General features: G+C 41.0%; 1 protein-coding gene across 9 annotated transcripts in view; it reads right to left on the reverse strand.

The window, feature by feature from the left end:
- Sorcs1 (sortilin-related VPS10 domain containing receptor 1) overlaps positions 1-21500 on the reverse strand; it is a 513248-nt gene that overhangs the window by 171964 nt on the left and 319784 nt on the right. For all 9 annotated transcript variants that reach the window (NM_001438077.1, XM_087565405.1, XM_087565378.1 and 6 more), the window contains 1 exon segment: positions 5392-5465. In NM_001438077.1, the coding sequence (NP_001425006.1) occupies positions 5392-5465 (74 nt within the window).

Here is a 21500-nt window from a genome sequence, read left to right on the forward strand (position 1 = left end):
CCTCTTTTACTTTGCACCTTTGTGCCCTTGGTCTAATTACTTAACCATTCTTTGTCTTAGACTTCTCTTGTTAATGATGCTAATGGGTAGCTTCCCTCAGAAAACTGTTATGAGAATTAAAGAGCTTTAACTTTAAATAGCACTTGCACACTGCTAATGCTTGACTGGGGAAAGATGTGTTCTCATGTTCACAATAGGAAAAAATAAAAACAATACAGAGCTACTGATTTTACATAGTGAACAGACTAGTTAGAATTCATAAACTGTAGTGTACAGTGCTTTTGAAAGGTGATGATTTTGTGACATTTGTAGATTTAGAAATCTACCTGTAGAATGAAAACCTTCTTTAAAGTATTCATAGGAAAGGATGAGCTAGCATGAGTGACAAAGGAAAGAGGTCTGTCTTGCTTACAATAATGGCATGTGAAAATAAGATTTCATGTAAGTCTGAAACTGAGGTACACTAAGCTGGGCATGCCTTCAGGTTTGCCTTCCTTGCCTGTCCTTTTAAGTAAACCTTTCCCTTATTATATTGCTAAGGAACAAACTGAAATCAAACATGTCCTGAGTTCTACTGTGTACACTCTAGTGCTATGGTCTGTGTGCATATACCTGCAGCCTCTGGTAAGCCTGATTTATGGAAAGGTTGATCCTTTATAGCTCCTCCATTAACAAGTATCACTATCTTTTCTATGATAAACTAGGATGATTACCCTTTTAAAAGGGTATGTATCTGAGTTCTTTCTATATACATAAAGTACACACACACACACCACACACACCATACACACCACCACCAACAACTTTATAATTTTTACAAAAAATAGATAAAAATGATGGGCAGCTCATGAACATGGGAGAAAATGAAATATCATACTTAGTGACATAACCCAGACCCAAAAGGACATACATAGTATGTACTCATTATTAATAAGTGGATATTAGTCAAAAAAGTACAGAATACCCAGGATACAATCCACAGAACTCAAGAAGGTTAAAAAGCAGAAGGGCCCAAGTGAGGATGCCTCAATCCCACGTGGGAGGGAGAAGAAAGCAATCACAGAGGGCAAAGGAAGGGAGGGATCTGGGTGGGAGAGGAAGCAGGGAGGGGAAGAGGGGAAACATGATCAAGTATTGGGGGGAACAGGACAGAAGACCTGAGGCCCACCACAAAGAATGGAAACAGGGGACCTCAGAAGATAGGAGGTCGGGGAACCCTCCAGAATGTACCAGAGACCTAGGAGATGAGAGACTCTCAGGACTCAAAGGGAGAGAACTTGTATGAAGTACTCCACAATGGGGAGGGGGAACTTGTAGAGCCCACCTCCTGTAGAGGGACAGGACATCAAGTGGAGGGACGGGTTGCCATTTCACAGTTAAAAGCCCTGGCCCAGAATTGTTCCTCTCTAAAGGAACTGTAGGGAGGGACAGAAGTGGTGAAGAGCCTGAGAGAAGGTCCAGTGATGGCCCAAATTGGAATCCAGCTCAAGGGGAGGCCCCGGGGCCTGACACTGTTATGGATGGTGTGGTATGCTTTCAGACAGGAGCCTCGTGTGGCTGCCCTCCTGAAGAAGTCAAAAGCAGATACCAGCACTCAACCAATGGACAGAAACTGGGAGCCCTGTGGTTGAATTGGGGAGAAACTGGAAGAAGCTGAGGAGGAAGGGCAGCCCTATAGAAAGACCAGGAGTCTCAACCATTCCCCATCCCCCAGATCTCTCAGACACTGAGACACCAACCAGGCAGCATATACCAACTGATCTGAGGCCCCTGACGCACATACAGCAGAGGACTGCCTGGTCTGGCCTCAATGAGAGGTCTGGCCCAGGGAGTGGGGAGGTTTGATGAGGTGTGGATGGGATGCTGGGGACATCTCCATGTAGAGCAGAGTGAGGGTGGGAGGAAGGATGGGATGGGGAGCAGTTAGGGGGGCAGACTAAGAGGGGAATGAAGCCTGGACTGTAAAAAACAAAGAATAAATAAATATTGTTTATATATATATATATATATATATATATATATATATATATATATATATATATATAAAGAGGGGGCTGGGGAGATGGTTCAGAGGATGAGAGTTGCTCTCACCATAAGACACAGTAAGGTTACCATCACCCACATGGTGGCTAACAAACATCGGAAGTTCAAATTCCAAGGGTATTTGATGACCTCTGAAAGCACTGAATGCACCTGATACAAAATGCAGGCAAAACAGCTCTCCACATGCCATAAAAATAGATAAATCTTTAACAAGCTGACCCTAGTGGAGACTGAGACCCCTAGGCCTGAGAGAGCTCAACTTGGTGTTTGAAAGGGTATTCCCAACATGGCCAGCAACTGGAAAAACAGAAGCAGGCTTCAAGGCATCCAGTCAGTCAGAGATGACTCACTGTGATAGTGGAAGGAGGGTTCTTAATTGGAGTTGGATCTATTTTCCCGGATACAAGTGTACATGGCAGGCAAGGAGGAATATATTAATTTAAGTACTCACACCCGTGTAAAAAGCCATGATTGTCTGCAGCCGCAGCACTGTGTGTGTGTGTGTGTGTGTGTGTGTCTGTCTGTCTGTCTGTCTGTCTTTCTGTCTGTCTGCGCAGAGGTCAGAGATAGGAGGGTTTGTGGGGCTTGCTGTCTGCCAGTCTAGCTCCAGGTTAACTGAGAAATATTCTCTCAAGGAAATAAGGCAGAGTGGTAGAGCAAACACACCACTTGATGTCATAGTGTGGACTCACACCACAGACACACAGACACACAGACACACAGACACACACACACACACACACACACACACACACACACGGACACACATTTCAGAAACAAAATAACAAAAGGAAAGAAGAAAAGGAAGAAAAATAAGTGGTTTCACTTCACATAGACATTTCTAGATCGATTGTCCTAACCTTTCAGGTTTCCCTCCTCTCGTCCCATCCTTCTCCTCCTCCTCCTTCCTCTCAGACACTATTGTCCTTGTAGCTCTTTCAGCATGAAACTTATAATGATCAGCTTCCTTACTGTTCCAAGCACAGACACGTATCACCAAAGTTTGTGCAGTGCTGAGTACTGAATTCAGAGCATTTTGTATGCTAGGCAAGCAGTCTAACTGCGCCGAATCCCTAGCCTCTATATGAACTTTGTAAAACATTCCCTAGGGATGCGCCTTGGTATTGGATAGCTAATTAGGGAACTCAACTCTGGGAAAGACTCATTCTTCCTCACTACCAAGTGACACTAAGTGAACTCAGAGGGTTGCATTTACGTATGTACTTACATATTAATTAAAGTAAAAAGCCATGACATCATGAATTTAAGAGAGAGTGGGAAGTGATAGGAGGACTTTGAGGGAGGAGAGGGGGGGCATATAGATATTCAATGAATATATGAAATTTTTTAAAAAGAAAGGAAATTTCTCTAACAAAGCTCTCTAGCTTTCAAAAGCCACAGGGACTTTAATGAAGTATTTGAAATTATGACATGCAAGTGCTGGATGTCATGGCACACATATGTAGTTCCAGTGCTTGTGAGGTAGAGGCATGAAGATCATGCGTTCAAGGCCAACCACATATACATAAGAATTATGAGACCAGTCTGGCTTTCAGGAGACCTTATCTAACCAAATAATCAAAGGCACACACACACACACACACACACACACACACACACACACACACACACACACAGAGAGAGAGCAACAGGTAAACATGTGCTCCTCTCTGAGGAAAGTGTAGAAGCAGTGAGGAGTGCATCTGCCATCAACTAGCAGGTTGTCCCTTCATCATGCCAGTCCAATGTGATTTCAGAAGGGACATCAAGATAACAAAGCCCTTCTTACAGAGCTCATTGGCTCCTGAATGCCACTGTCCTGGTGATTCTAGGTTGTTTAAATAAGGAATACATAATGTCTCCTGTGAGCTAGTTTTACAGAAGTCTGGGGCCAGGTTGGGTGTCTCTTCTATGGGCAGTTCTGAATGAACTAGTGTTCGTTCTTCTGTGTAAGGATATACATTCTAACACTTTCACTAAATTCAATATCAAAATCATGCTAGACTGCTCCAAACTTTGTTCTGACATTTCTTGGATTTTGGGTTGGAAACACAAAGTCAAAATTAACTTTTATCGCTTGGGTGATTTTCAAATTGAGTAACCTATTGATATGGGGGAGGCTATGTATTAGAGAATTAGGAGCATGGTAAATGGAGAATCAAGATTATGACTTTCAAGACCTCATTTCTGTTCTATACTTTTCTGCCTCCTCCTTCCTCTCTTATTTATTTTTCATATGTATAACGCTTTATATCATGTGGTTTACTATTTATATGCAATAGATCTACAAGATGTGAATTCTTATAGATAGCTTATTTGTAACTATTTAAGATATGAGGGTATGTGCATAAATTCAGCATACTACAAAAAAGTTACAGTACAGTCTCTGTCACTAACACTCATGCAAATGTAAATACCTCTGTCATCTATATCTATACTTTTAGGTTATGGACTGGATGTCTATGTTCCTCCCAACATAAAAATTAAAGCCCTAGACTGAAGTAATTGCACTTGGAGTTGAGTCTTTGGAAGATGACTCAGTTTATAAGAGGTCATAAGAGTGAGGTAACCATAGATTAATTTGTGTCATTGTGACAATGAAAAGAGAGATCAGGGCCCTTTTTTTCACTACACAGAGGTATAGCCATGTTTGGGTCAAGAGGAGAACCCACAAAGGGAAATAAATCTGATTCTATCTTCAGCTTGATCTTCCCAATCTTCAGGATCTCACATAGACACATGGCTGTTTCCACCAACCCATAGCATCCTGTCACAGCAGCTGGAGCAGAGTATGACCCTGTGCCTATATGTGTTTGACAGTTCACAGAACATAGCTGGCATGCTAAGGGAGAGAATAGGGGTACTGATTGTAAAAACTAGGATAAGAAGGAGGCCTAGAAGACCTGACACAAGGAACATTGATAAGAACTGCTGATGAACAAATTAAGATTTCCTTCTTTATGCTGAAAACCTTTATTTGAAAATTTTATATATATTATAATATTGGCAAGACCACATTACTTACAAAGGGGTAAGCAAGGAATCAAAGTTGTGAGCCAGGTGGAACAATATATATGTATATATACATATATATATATATATATTGCCTTAACCAATAAAAGTTATAGTGCCTTAAATAAATGTCTGTATCCCAGGTTCATGTAAACGTACCAAAGCACTACTTATAAAGTATCTGAAGTTCACTAATATTAATGATACATTAGGGGTTTATGGAAAAAATAGTGATACAACTTTTAAGAGTATCTGAAAGTGTTTGGTATTCCAGGATCCCATCCTGTGCTAGAGAAGGTGATGATATCTTAGGCCAAAGCATGGAGGCAGACTTACCAGTAAAACCTATTGGGTACCACTGCTTCCTGGATAAGCTGCCATCTTCTGCCAAACTCAGCAGAGCTGTATAACTGGAGGGAGGGAGAAAGAGAGAAGACAGATCAGAATCCGTACTCTTGTCCTTGTTCTGTGATTCATCAGGAGCAGCACCTGGCATTTCCAGGCAAGCGCATCACCTCTGTTTCACATATCAATCCTGCAAGGCAGATATTAACATTTCACTTTAAAAACTGAAGAGACTGACACTTGGGGTCTATATGATGTGCTGCGAATCACACATTCAGTAAACATTAAAGTGAATTGGGAGGCATAGTGTGCTCTGCCTGGTCGAAAGGTCTTCTGTTCCCCTGGATAGTATAGACAACATGTGATGGGTAGGGTAAAATGAATATTTAGTTTCTGAAGATCCCACAATTATACTGTGAAATGCTCGAAACAACCCAAGATAAAGAAACGCAGAGGCTACTTCTAGAGTTCTGGGGAAGCAAATGTGGTCTAAAGAGATAATAGGACTCAAATTGGCAAAGGGGTGAGCAAGGAATCAAAGTTGTGAGCCAGACCAAGACAACAGACCAATAAGTATGGCCTATCTCTGTAAGTCTGGATGAGCATGTCGAGGGAAACCAAATATCAAGTCAAGGAGAATGCATTCAATTCCAGAGGCAACACAATAACGCTAGTCCTTTATTTTTTTAAAGAATATTTATTTATTTATTTATTTATTTATTTATTAATTTCATGTATGTGAATGTGCTGCTGTCCTTGACACAACAGACGAGGGCACTGGATTCTATTGCAGATGGTTGTGAACCACCATGTGGTTGCTGGGATTGAACTCATGACCTTTGGAAGAGCAGTCACTACTCTTAACCATTGAGCCATCTCTCCAGCCCAATGCTAGTCTTTATTCGTTTTCTCTTTCCTTTTATTGAAAATAGATTCTTTTCTCAAAGAATATATCCTGACTATAATTTCCACACTCTACTCCTCCTAATTCCTCCCCTCCCCTTGCCTCCCCTCAGGATTCACTCCCTTTCATTCTCTCATTAGAAAAGAAGTGTCTCCAAAGAAATAACAACCAAATGACAAAATAAGATAAAACAAAACTATCATATCTGAAGTTGGACCTGGTAGCCCAATGGGAGGAAAAGAGTCCCATGAAGCCCTGGGCCTGCTGCTTTAGACTCTATGAGCCCATGCAGGTCTTGCTTAGATGATTCAAGAGGCCTTGCTCTCCTGTGTCCTCCATCCCCCCTGGCTCTTAAATTCTTTCTGCCTCTTCTTCAGTGGGGTTCACTGAACTCCAAGGGAAGGGATTTCATAGAGATGTCCTATTTAGACTATTTCTCTCTGTGTATTATCTGGCTGTTGGTGTCAGCAGCTGTTCAATCTGCTACCAAAGTAAACGTCTCTGATGATGGCTGAATAAGGCAGGAAGTAGAGAAGAATATCATTAGGAGTTTTTTCTTCTTTTCTTTTTGGACCTAAATCCAACCCTAAGCCTTAGTCTACCCTAAGTCTCTGTGCTATGCAGTCTCTGGCTACTGGTTACCCAAGCAGTGTCACATGCGAGTTGCTTCTCATGGAGTGAACCTAAACTCAAATCAGACATTGTTTGGCTTTCACAAGCTCCAGTTGTCTTTGTAAGAGCAAACAAGGAAACTCAGTCAAGAAAAACCTAGTCTACATAGCCCAAGCTCTTAATGTAATCTGACCATTGTACATATATTAGCTCATTTACCATTCCTTACCTTATCCCTGTGTAACGTTCTTATAGCTACTTTATAGATGGTAAATGCCACCAGTGGTAACATTCCATACTGCCACATTCTCAAAGGGCAACTGCACTGTGAATTACTGTTCATGAGACAAGGATTAACTCTCTACCTTCTGATCCCAAAAATGTCTTTTATTTCTTTCTTTTATGACTTGTGCTTCATTTCCACTTCTCACTCTTGTTCTAGTAATCTCTATGTCATTCTGGGACCCCGTGTACCCAATTATTCTCTAATGGAAATATAAAGAACCTTTTTTTCCCTCTAGGTACCTGGTGTCCAGAATGGTCAACTACTGATTTGGAAAACATCATTTGGTACATCTATTTCTTGCCCTGTGCCCAGTGTATAATACAGCTAACCATCAACATCTTTTCTCTGCATTTGCTGTCTATCACTCTGAGTAGATGGTGAGTCACTGTCCTGAGTACAGGCATCACCTGCCTCCTCTTCTCTTCTCACCACATGAACTGTACAATCAAAAAAAGGTCAAATGAATCACCAGGTAACTCAGCAAAGCATCAAGCATCAAGATGCCCAAAGACCAACTTATCTCAATTGAGTATTTACTGCTCTTTGAAAAAGCCCAATTATGACACTGTTCACTTAGCCAAAACACATCCTGTAATCCACAGAGACTGAGATGGTTGGGTATTAATGCAAGCCACTCACTCGCTCTACTGTATAGTATTTGATCCTCCAAGAAAGAAGACTATGACATTTGTTTCAAAAATCCTGCTTTAGAAGTCTACTTTACCCTTATTTGCCAAAGTTAGGATGCTGAACATCCCTAATAAGTTCATGTGGAAAGCACAGGGTTTCTCAGTGACACTGGTGGGTGGTAATGAAACCTTTGAATGGAGAAGCATTGTAGGAAGACCATTAGTCACTGCTGACATATCCTAAATGTCACCATGAGACCAGAGTACCCTCTTCACTCACTTTTGAGCTATTAGGCCATAAAGTAGCAGCCTTGCTCAGCCATACTCTCCTACCATGACATGTTGACTCATAGCTGACAAAAACCCATGAGTCAAATAGTCTTTTCTCTTAATAATTTTATCAACTCAGGTATTTTATTGTGGTGGTAATCCATGTTTTCTGCCACGCTAGGTAGAAAAAAGAATTCCTGGGTGTACTACATGCTTTAAACACACACACGCTTCTGTGTAGTATTGTGAAAATGTTGGTGCTAATAAAGAGCATGTGTATACCATTGTGCATAAATGTAGGTCAGAAAAAAACCTTTCTGTTTTACAGTCTTTCATCAACATTACTCTTCTGCCAAAGGACTACCTCTGTCCTTGGTGCTGATCCTTCTCTATTGCTCACTTCCAAACACACCTTCTTGGTAAGCTTTCGCCTGCATACCTAGTCTCCCCCTGGCCTTATTTTCCAAAAGCTTATGGTCCAACAAAACACTCCTTCCAACTACAGCTCATACATCTGCATTTAATTATTTTAGTAGTCTCCACAAATGCTTGCTAGCAATGAAAAACCACTTTAAATTATCTAACAACATTCTGCAACTTTCTAAAGATTCAGAAGTTTTCCAAGGTCACCAGACCTACATTTCTGTATCCATAATCACATAGAACAGAGTAGAAGATCAAGGTAGAATGTATTTATGTTTTATTGCGAGGTTCCCTTATGATAAATATGCATAATAGCAAAATCTCAGGTATTAATGAATAAACAATGGTAATCCGTGTAGAGAATTATAGCTTATTTCCATGGATATGCACCTCAAGACTAGTATCTTCAAATAAAATAATCTCTAACTATCAGATAGATACATTTGAAAGTCCTAAGGATTTCCATGTGGGTTCTTGCAAGTTTAAACTAGAGAGAGCTACCTTTCATACTGTTAATACAACTTCAAACATTTTCTCGCTAAAAAATTAATTGTCCAGCCTGGTGTTATAGCAAGAAAGGAAGAAAACACAACTCTCGGTCATTCGTGTTAATTTGTTAATTAAACCTGCAGAGTCTGACAGCAAAATTCTGAGCAAAGAAGGGGGCAGACCAGTATCAAAGCATCCAATGCAATGAGTCCGGCTCAGCTAGCATTGCAAGGTCTTTTGCTGAAGAAGAAGCCAGTGCCCCTTAATAAAGCTCATAGTATTGAGCCAGCACCTAGAAAAGATTTATTTCCCTCCCTGTCTGTCTCCAGTTCCAAGGTTTTGTTGAGTGTCAGAACACTGAACGGAGAAGTATCATTACTATCTGTCACATGAGAGAAAACAGCAGCTGCTTTCTCCCACAGTGCCAACCCTCGAGGAAAAAAAGAGGGAGGGGTGACCTGGAAGAGAAAAAAAGAATATTTGAGCTACTTTTAGGAGGGCAATGTTCATCTCCTAATCCTCTGTCGTGGACTCTGAAATAATGCCTATGTAGTTTTTTCTTGTATTCTACTAACTGTGTACAAAATGAAATATGGAGAAAGAACAGAAGGAGCAGAAATATCTAGTAGGTGGGAGGGTGGTAGTCTGGATAACTAAGAATGCAAGGCAGAAAACCTTTCCTGTCTAAAATCACTGTACTATGTCTGTGATGGCTTCCCTCCTTTAGCAAGCATAACTAAATGATCACAAGCCTCTATGCTCAGTTGATTGTGAGCTGGTCTGGGCCTGTCAACACTTCTCTTTCTTGTCTCATGCTTCTCCTGCAGGGGAAGAATTCTCACATTGACTTGTTTTCATGTCTGTTTTTGTCTGTTTTGGAAAAGGTGATAATAAAAACTGTATTTGACTGTAAAGGAAGCAGTAACGAGGGCTAGCTTTCTTGTTATCTGGAGCCAACTGTCAGGTATCTATGGTGTCATCCTGTGTTAGCCCCAGGATCTGTAAGGTGGGTGACAGACAAGTGTGGTAGAGCAGACTGCCACAGAAGGACCCAAGAGCTTGACCATGAGAAAGAATGAGCTGTATTGGCTTGAAAACAGATTCATAGTACACATAAAAATGTGGCCTCTTAAAGAAGACGAAAGGTGCAGCAGCCATTTTCTCCTGTCATCTCCCATATTACATATTGGATCAATGAAAATCAAGTGATTGCCCTGAGCTGGCAGAAAGGACATTAAGCTTTCTTACATGGATACAAATGTTTGCAGTTATCACGAACCTAAATTGGATGAGGCTATCTTTCCTTTAAGATGAATAGACAAAGTGCACATTTGGGATTGTCCTTTGTCACTAGGAAACTGGTGGGAGGGGGCCAGCTCCATAGACAGTGGTGGAAAGACAAACCCACTGAGGCAAAGACTCATCATAACACACTTTCAGCCTTTGGCTGATGGGGTTAGATGCTGTTCGTCACAAAGTCTCTCAGAGTGACTTCCACAGTCAGGGAATCTGTTTCCTCTACTCCTCCCACAAAGCTCTTCGAGGGTCTTAAGCTGGTGCCATGTGTCTGGCTGTGGACTCTTTTTGAGGACTCATGACTATTTTGTCTTTTTTACTATGCTCTTGATGTTTCAGAGGAAGGGGACCTCCAAATTGCACCTCAGGAGAAGACTGACAGAAAACACTGCCAATTGTATTTATCTGCCTCATCCTAATACAGCCCCTGGGGTGGCCTTGGTCCAGAGTGCACATTTGCCTCTTAGCTCTCCAGTGTCTGCTGTTGTTCCTTCATTCTTCACCAAGAAAGAGATGGCACCTTCAGGAATAAAAATAAATCCCTAAAGCCAGGCCAGAGGGATCGCAAGTACCATTTTCCTATCATCACCATATTTAATGATATATTCATCATTTTAAGGAAAGGAGTCCATCCCTGGGAGCAGGCTTCTGAGGTAAGCAATGATGGTCTGGTTTCCCATGGTGCCAGAAGGACCTGAACTGAGACACAGAGAAACATAGCAGACGGCAAAGACGACAGTGTAGAAATTCCAGATTGACAAAGCCTCACTGAGACCTGAGGAAGTTTATCCTTACCTGGATGATACAGAGTATCTTCCAGGGACAGAACCATAACTGCCACCCCAAACTCCTTCATCATCCTACCTGATGAATATTTCTCATGAAAAGACTATGTATTCTCTGAGTCGCTACACACAATGTATAACATTTTTGTTCAGAGTGCTAGGGTAGCCTTTTCAGCAGGGAGGGAGGAGTGGTAATTTATAAAATCTTTAATGGTGGGCCCTGGAGGACAATTAAAATTGCTAAGCATTGAAAATGTTGCGGGAAGAAAGTGCTTCAGGAAAATGGATCATATTGGGAAATCAAACTAGCAGCGAAGTTAAGAATGGTATTCCTGTGCCTTGGTCAGTATCAAGAGACTCGCTGTTACTGAACACACAAATTAAAATGAGGTGGTAACTGGAACTACACACGGAGTCTGGCAAGCAGGCACAATCGCAGAGCAACTTGGGAGAGCTAGCGGGGACTGGATCCAAATCTCAGCAAACTGAAAGGACCAAAATCAACAAGGATAAGCCATCAAGACTTTCTGATGAAGAGCAAGGGGAAGCAATGACACATGCTGCTGGCTCCATCAATCTCTCCTGTGGCAGGATTTATCAAATCTGTCGCTGGTCATTCCACTGCAGTCTCTGAAATCTGTCAAAGCTCCCATGGTTGGGATTGACGCTCTGAGGATTGGGGATTAGACATGGGAACTGGAGCTGCCAGGAGCTGCCAAGGAAGGAAAGGTCAATGTGTGGCCATTCGTTATTTTGATTTAGAGACATTTGTTATGCACCGAGATCGGAGGGTGCTACACACATTGGGGTAGGGAGGCACAATTATTTATGCCTCAAAGATACTTGTTTTTATTATTGCTTATTTTATTTATTTACATTTCAAATGTTAACTCTTTCAGTTTCCCGTCTGCCAACCACCTATTCCATCCTCTGCTCCCTGCTTCTGTGAGGGTGTTCCCCCACCCCCACACACACTCCCACCTCACCACCCTAACGTTTCCCTATGTTGGGGTGTCAAGCCTTCATAGGACCAAGGGCCACCCTTTTCGTTGATGCCAGATAAAGCCATGCTATGCTACATATACAGTTGGAGCCATTGGTCCCCCAATGTGTATTCTTTGGTTGGTGGTTTAGTCTTTAGGAGCACTGGGCGGGGGGTGTTCTGGCTGATTTATATTATTGTTCATCCTATGGGGTTGCAAACACCTTCAGCTATTTCGGTCCTTCCCCTAACTCCTCCATTGGGGTCCCCCTGCTCAGTCTGATGGTTGGCTGCAAGCATTCACATCTGTATTGGTCAGGCTCTGGTAGAGCCTTTCAGGAGATTGCTGTATCAGGCTCCTGTCAGCAAGCACTTTTTGGCATCAGCAATAGTGTCTGGGTTTGGTGGCTGCATATGGGATGGATCTCACAAGTGGGGCAGTTACTAGATGGCCTTTCCTTTATTCTCTGCTCCACGCTTTGACCCAGATAGCTTAGTCAAAAGAACCTGAAAGTTTCTTAAATACAAGTAAGGGTTGTATAGGGCAAATAAGAACTGACTAAAACATTGCAAATATTTTGTCTCTATTTGGAAGTACATGTAGCCACCAGATAGGGTGATTGTGTCTACTCAAATATTAATTCCAATTACTTGCTTTGAAATTTCCATTTATGTTTCTTCCTGTGGTCAATTTCTTTCAAATCCTCAGGAACAGCAAACTGTTCTGGGTAGCAACTGCAAATGACAGGACAGCCTGTTAAACAAGGTATCCTCATTGAACACAGGCCATCCTTGTTTGCATATGATGGCATTTCAGCTTGAGAATTTGTTTTATAAACAAGGATCAGGGTTGACATTTACTGAACTCCCTGGTTTCCATTCTAATGACGAGTTTTTAACTTGGATACTTAATTTATTTACATATTCATGAGATTAGAAATCCACCCTGACATTGGGAAATTTCAAGCATACGGAAATCCTGTCAAATCAGCATGGTGTATTATACACAACTAACAGTGTAGAAATAACCAAGTGCCTTTTACTTAAAGTATCATCTTCGGTGAATGCAATGGCACTAGGTTGATACTGGTTTTGAATGTGTGCTTTAAAAACTTGCTATTGACCCACAGCTCCCTGCACACAAATCCTGTGGGAGAGAGAGCTGGACCCTCAGAAGCGGGGACAATCCTGAGATCTCACAGGAGACCACCACTTCTGCTCACATTGCTGATCCAAGAGGAACCTGCCTAGTGCCCTCTCTTCCCTCTGGGCACAGGGAACTAGGAACAGTCAGGGTTTCTGCCTGCACTAAGAGCTGACAGTCAGTTACCAGGAGCACCTAAATACCTGAGAGCAGAGGTAAGACCAAGGAACCCACCTCGAGGCTTCAGGTCACACAAACCCAGGAGCAGCTCTCTGCTCCCAGATCTGGCTGAAAGAAAACAGGTCCGCAGGAGTGTTGACACACAGGCCTACAGGAGGGTCAATCCACTGTCAGAGACAGCAAAACAAGCTAACACCAGAGACAACCTGACGGTGAGAGGTAAGCACAGGAACCTAAGCAACAGAAACCAAGACTACCTGACGTTATCAGAGGCCAGTTCTCCCACCAAAGCAAATACTGGACATCCAAACACATTGGAAAAGCAAGATTTGGATTTAAAAATCACATTTCATGATGATGATAGAGGACTTTAAGAAAGACATAAATAACTCCCTTAAAGAAATACAGGACAACACAAGTAAACAAGTAGAAGCCCTTAAAGAGGAAACACAAAAATTCCTTAAGGAAATACAGGAAAACACAACCAAACAGGTTAAGGAATTGAACAAAATCATCCAGGATACAAAAATGGTAATAGAAGCAATAAAGAAAGCACAAAGAGAGATAACCCTGGAGATAGAAAGCCTAGTAAAGAGATCAGGAGTCAAAGACTCAAGCATCACCAACAGACTACAAGAGATAGAAGAGAGAATCTCAGGGGTAGAAGATACCATAGAAAATATCAACACAACTGTCAAAGATAATGTAAAACACAAAAAGCTCCTAGTCCAAAACATCCAGGAAATCCAGGACATGTTGAGAATATCAATCCTAAGGATAATAGGTATAGAAGACAGCAAAAATTCCCAACTTAAAGGGCCAATAAATAGATTTAACAAAACTATAGAAGAAAACTTCCCTAACCTAAAGAAAGAGATGCCCATAAACTTAAAGAAGCCTATAGAACTCCAAATAGATTGCACCAGAAAAGAAATTGCCCCTGTCACATAATACTCAAAACACCAAATGCACAAAACAAAGAAAATATTAAAAGCATTAAGGGTAAAAATCAAGTAACATATAAAGGCAGACCAATAAGAATTATACCAGACTTCTCACCAGAGACTATGAAACCCAGAAGATCCTGGGCAAATGTCATACAGACCCTAAGGGAACACAAATGCCAGCCCAGGCTACTATATTCAGCAAAATTCTCAATTAACATAGATGGAAAAACCAAGATATACCATCACAAAATGAAATTTACACAATATCTTTCTACAAATCAGCCCTAAAAAGGATAATAGATGGAAAACTCCAACACAAAATGCAGGAAGGAAACTACATGCTAGAGAAAGCAAGATATTAATCTCCTTGCAAAAAAAAAAACCCCAAAAAAACCCCAGAGAGAAGCACAAACATAATCCCACCTCTAAGAATAAAAATAACATGAAACAACAATTACTATTCCTTAATATCTCTTAACATCAATGGACTCAATTCCCCAATAAAAAGACACAGACTAACAGACTGGATATGTAAAGAGGACACAGCATTTTGCTACATACAGGAAAAACACCTCAGAGACAAAGACAGATACTACCTGAGAGTAAAAGCCTGGAAAAAAAACTTTCCAAGCAAATGGTCTGAAGAAGCAAGCTGGAGTAGCCAATCTAATGTCGAATAAAATCGACTTTCAATCAAAAGTTATCAAAAAAGATAAGGAAGGACACTTCATATTCATCAAAGGAAAAATCCACCAAGATGAACTCTCAATCCTAAATATCTATGTTCCAAATGCAAGGGCACCTACATTCATAAAAGAACCTTTACTAAAGCTCAAAGCACACATTGCACCTCACATAATAATAGTAGGAGATTTCAACAACCCATTCTCATCAACGGACAGATCAAGGATACAGAAATTAAAAGAGACATAGAGAAACTAACAGAAGTTATGAATCAAATGGACTTAACAGATATTCATAGAACATTTCATCCCAAAACAAAACAATATACCTTCTCAGCACCCTATTGTCTCCCTATATTATCACAAATTCATGAATTGTGATCCTTCAGCACCTATAAAAGTTTGGAAACAAAACAGGTTTCCGACATGCTGATATGTAGCCCTCTGAATGTTATGTCTCCAAAACAAGTGAACAGAAATCATCATATTATCAGGCAAATGTATGCAAATGGAAAATCATGATGTTAAATGAAATAAGCCAGAAACAGGTTAACAAATGCTTCAGGGTCTCCTTCACATTAGATCTTGAGTTTCAAATGATGTATGTGTGTTTATAGAAATGCATGAGTGTGTGCTTGTGTTCATATTTGTGTATGCGTGTGTGTATGAGAACAATTTATAAATTTGAATGTATTTTGATCATTTTCTTCTCTTCCCCAAGTGCTACCATATCCTCTTACCATAACCTCTCCCCTCGCTACAGTCTTAACTTTTAAGTTCTTTTCAACAAGCATAAAACCCCATACAACATGTCCCTGGGTGTGGGGAGGACAAGAAAACAAAATAAACCCATTCTAAAACAAAAACAAAGCAAAACAAAAAAGAAAACCCACCAACTGTAACCAAATAAAGCCAACAGTTGAATTGTTGACCTTTACCCTACAGGCTCCCTTTTTACCCTACTTCTATCGGGTAGTCCATAGTCTCTCATGCAAACCAGGTAAGATTTCAAGGCAAGCAGGAGATAGGGTGTTGCAGATAATGAAATCTATTTCTTGGTTCTACAGAGAGATGCCGTGAGATGTATTTCAGTTGAAATATCCTTGTAATATTGGCCACTTGGGCCAGGGAAAGGTGGGTAAGAGACTCAGCAGCACTGTACAGAACAAAGGAAGTCAGAGAAAGAGGTCTTTAGCAGATTAGTAAAGTACTAGAACAGATATAAGGTCCTTATATCAATATAAAGGTGCAATGATGTAGGATTCTAGTCCTGTTGTCATACAAACCTTGAGGAGGCTACATGTTGCTTCTTTAGCTTAGGGAAGGAATCAGCAGGGATAAAAGAAGTGACTGGTCCCCTCCATAAGGACACCATGTGGTAAGAAAGCAGAAGACTAGACTGACTGAGAAAGAAAAAGGATCAGGCAGAGTGAGGAAGGAGAAGGTAATGGGGAGTGTGTGTACCAGAGTATAAGGTATGACACATTTGTCTGAAGATGCAGTGATGAACAAGTGTTTAAGACATACATATACAGCCATCTAACTAGATAAGATGGATGAAGCAAAGAAGTGCAGGCTGACAGGAACCGGATGTAGATCTCTCCCGAGAGACACAGCCAGAATACAGCAAATACGTAGGCAAATGCCAGCAGCAAACCACTGAACTGAGAACGGTTCCCCCGTTGGAGGAATCAGAGAAAGGACTGGAAGAGCTTGAAGGGGCTCGAGACCCCATATGTACAACAATGCCAAGCAACCAGAGCTTCCAGAGACTAAGCCACTACCCAAAGGCTATACATGGACTGACCCTGGACTCTGACCTCATAGGTAGCAATGAATATCCTAGTAAGAGCACCAGTGGAAGGGGAAGCCCTTGGTCCTGCTAAGACTGAACCCCCAGTGAACTAGACTGTTGGGGGGAGGGCAGCAATGGGGGGGGATGGGAAGGGGAACACCCATAAGGAAGGGGACTGGGAGGGGTTAGGGGGATGTTGGCCCAGAAACCGGGAAAGGGAATAACAATTGAAATGTAAATAAGAAATACCCAAGTTAATAAAGATGGGAAAAAAAGAGGCCATGAATCTGGAAAACATGGCACATAGGACAGTTTAAAGGACCAAAATAGCAGGGCATAATTACTTAATTACAATCTCAAAAATAAAAAAATACATACTTAAACACAAAAGGCCATTTTTTAATAATACTGAGAATAAGTCATGCCCCCGTTCTATTACCTTACAACTGAGAGACCCGTGGCGTAGGACTTAGATAAGGTCATCAGTGAACATGTGAACTCCTCATCTTTTTTCTTTCTTGCAAATGGCATTAAAACAACCTGTAGTATTTTTACTATCTGTAAAGAGGTAGGCTTTATGCTTTTACTTTCATTCCTAATATTTATTTGTAACAATCATTTCCAGAGCAGCTTATTTAGAATTTATCCAGGAGACAGAAAAACTGTCTTCACACACCTTAAAAGTAGAACAATATTCTCTTTGTTTTATTTATGAGCCATCTGATGCTAGAGAGTCACAAATGATTTAAAGCAATTTCTGTCCCTTCCTCCATGGTCTAACGGAGTGTGGGGGTTGCCCACATGACTGTGTTTCTGTAGAAAGGAAGACAGAAGTGTAGAACAGAAACCCGTTCCTGACTGCATGGGATCTCATCAGTGTCACACTCATTTTAAGTGGGAAACCCTGACTCAGAGGACAGACAGGGAAGTGGGGCCTAATTTAGGCCAGATAAGCTCTGAGTAGCAGGGCTCTATTATAATTAATAGGTTTGCAAATATCTACATTGCTTTGGGGGGAGTTATTAGGGGAAATATATGTTGTTGAAAATGTCTTCATGTCATCAACATTAAAAACTCATTGGTGGAAAAAAAGAGACAGACTGAGAGATGCTAACGGAGGCCATGTTTTATAGCACAGTTTGCACACTAGTTTTTCTATATTCTATGCTTAAAAATCATAAAGTAACAAGTGACTGAGTTTAAATTTATAAATGTTCTAGAACAAAACAAAGTATGTGTCACAAAAGAGCTCTAAGGGTACAGAACTCATCAGTTATTTGGATGCAAATGTTTTTGTTCGTGTAAGTACACATATGCATTTACAAAACAATCTGTTTTATCCTGACACTCTCATATGAGTAAGACATGGCTTTGTTCTTACTCATTTCTGTATTAGTCTCTTGTCTCCACCCTCCCACTGTCCTCCCCCTCTTCCCAAGCGAGCCCCCTCTTCAAATGTAATGTTTAAAATCATAGAACAGATAAATGAGCATTCTCTAAAATAAATTTTACAGAAAAAAAAAGAAAATGAGAAAAATTAAGAAGTAGAACGTGGCTTGGGAACCAATTCAGGGAAGTTGATGAGATTTTTTTTTTATCCAGCATAACACACATTTTAAAAATTGCCGTGTTTAGTTGTAAACACTTGTACCTTTTGAAACATATATTTAATTTGACAAATGTAGTCTGATTACTTCAAACAAGCCAAGAGGTCTGGACATTGGCCCTGTCATCCTGTGAAGGCAGGCAGAGGCTGAAGCTGGACACAGCCTGGACTTCAGCAGAATAATACCTGCTCTCCAGGTGCACACTGCCCAGTACCAGCGTGCTCTCTTTGGTTCTCTACTTGACCATCTGAGTAGGAATGGAGCCCTCGACCTAGGTGTTTCTGGCCATGCATAGAGAAGGGAGAGCCAAGAAGCTGTTTGGAGTAAAGGCCAGTGGCAAGAAGCCCTTTTCTGCAGCAACCTTTGGAAGGAGGCTAAGCCAGACAGCTAGAGAGATCAGGAGATTCCCACAAAAGGCTATTCAGTAGCCCATGTCCTGGCAGCATCATGCTGTAATGGGACATTATGGTGGGTTATTGTCCCCTTAGCAACTCTTCCAACACTAGTCCTCACAAAGAAAGGAGCCCAGTACTTGGTGTGCTCTACATGGCTGAGGTATTTGTCTACTCTGCTACTGCCTCTCTCTTCCTCTCTCCTTCTCTCTCTTTTTTTCTTAAAGTCACATCTGTTCTTTGTTTTCTCTCCTTTCGAATGTTTCCCAACACATCATGTTTAGTGAGGTGTTTAAGACAGTCTGAGAGATGCCGTTGGAGGCAATGTTTTATAGCACAGTTTGTACACTAGTTTATTGCCAAATTAAAATAAAGATGTAATCTGGCAGCCTGAGCTTGCTGCCAAGGCTTCCTTGGGTGGTTTCCTGTATTAAGGAAAGGAAGTCAGGGAAAGCAAGGAATCAAGTAAGGGACTGCATGCCCCATCTCCTGGTTTCCCTGTTTTCAAAATGAAAAAAACAGCAACAAAATGTGCCTCCTGATTAAGCTGCAGAAATAAACAGTAAAGAAGAAACAGCATTCCTGAGCCCCTACAGAAAATGTGGTAGTCTTTTGTGCCTGCCAACTGCTATGGGCTATGGGATGCAGACTGTGGTTGTCTGAAACAGGTACTTGACAGCTTATGCTATACAAAGTATTAATTCTAAATAAGGAATATAAAGTAAAAGGCCGCATGAGTCATCACCTAACGGTAAGTGCTTGTCACAAACCTGATCACCCAAGTTGAATGTTGAGACTCAAGTGGTAAGAGAAGAACTCCGCACCCATTTGTCTTCTGATCTTGAACACCCCCCTCTACACACACACACACACACACACACACACACACACACACACACACACACACCCCTATATTTTTAAAATGCAGGACAAGATTAACAAAACACCATTGGTTTCTCACTTGGTCCCACAGACTAACCAAAGCCAAATTCCTCTGACCTCTTTCCTTTCATTCATGTCTCTTCTATTTTAGATTACCTGTTAGCTTGGTGATTACAGATTAACCTATTGGTATTGAGTACCAAGGCATCAATACCTGGAACAGAGCTGAAACCAAGGATACCCCACTAAGGCAGTCACCCAATCCTCAACAAATCAGACTGAGACCAAATCATATCACTGGCTTTCTTGGTGTTACAGCTTAAAAAAGGCAGATCATGAGACTTTTGGTCCCTCATACTTGTATAGGCAAAACTTACATATTACCATTCATATTCATTATTTTTCCTTCAATTAGCTTATTTTTGACATTACTATACAACTGTGGAGATAGTAAATATCATCAGGAGATTTTATCCTCTAAGGAAAAAACTAATCCTAAGCTACAAAACCACTATATTGTTCTTATATCTAAGGAGGACACTTGGGAATAAAAGTTTCTTTAGCATTAAATATCAGTTACTGGTTTATGTTTAAAATTTCTACTGAACTAGTGGCCAGTAAAAGTTTACTGTGGTCCATAAAGAAAAATGTAGTCAACAAAAGTCTTTGACAGCCTTCCAAATGGCCATTTTCAAAAGACTCCACAAGGTGTGTGTGCATAATATGAAACAGGGGTATCTCTGACCTGATGGGTTCTCTCTAGGCCAATAATCCAAATTCTTTTCTCGGAGCCTTAAATGTCCTATTCCTTCAAGTAGAGAAAAACATCAATGTTGGAGAAATGAGAAAAACAAAAGTTCTGTATGTTTAGAGGGAGTAAAGTTTGCCCCAAAGTACAAAGAATACAGGGAGAAAGGGAAGAGGAGAGAAAAGCATGCTGCTCAAAGACAAGTTGTGTAGGTGCCAGCACCTCACCTCGGTGTTTTCCAAGAGTCAGTTCCTTTATGTTTGCCTGAGTTTGACATGAAACTGTATCCAGCAGATGGGAAGCTTGCTCTGGGGCTAAGATCTTAGCCGAGAGCTTGGCAAACAGCAGCACTAGCAGCTGTCACAGAGAAAAACTGATGAACAATACTTATACACAGGAACAAATGTTCCTCTTTCCTAAAAAAATCGCAGATGCTGGCTAGCCAACGCCAACACTGAGCTCTCCTTGGTGTCTGGAACTGTATCTTATCAATTCTCAAAATCTCACTGTCTGTAAATGACTGCCAGAGAAGGGCTGATGCCGGGATCAATGACCCCACCTGCTGGTCCCCAGACCCTGTCCACTTAACTCCAGAGAATACCATTGGCTCCTCTGATGGCAGAAGACCCCTTTCCCTGCAGATATGACTTTTCACACCTTGACGTAAGTTTTAAGACATTGAGGTCTTTTCAGTTCTCTACACACATGAGCAGATTGTCCAGTTCAACTCTATAAATGATTTATCCTTGTTTCTCTTTAGAGAAACCAGAGATAAAAGTAGAAAGACTAATTCTGTTGACATGTTCACTTCAAAATATTATTATCAAAAGGGAGAACCTCACCAAATTTCATACCAAGACCTCTTTCTGTTCCTACAACATCTAGAAATGAAATCAAATCAATGTTCCTATGATAACGTTTGGTTATCAAATTTTTAATTCCTCCAATCATATAGAACAAAGATTTTTCTAACGGACAGCACAGAATTCATCAAGTCTATGCTCACAAAATAACCTTGGGTTCAGACTCTCACATCACTATGTATT

The sequence above is a fragment of the Rattus norvegicus genome, chromosome 1, assembly GCF_021556685.1.
Source record: "Rattus norvegicus strain SHRSP/BbbUtx chromosome 1, alternate assembly SHRSP_T2T, whole genome shotgun sequence".
Classification (NCBI taxonomy): Eukaryota; Metazoa; Chordata; class Mammalia; order Rodentia; family Muridae; genus Rattus; species Rattus norvegicus.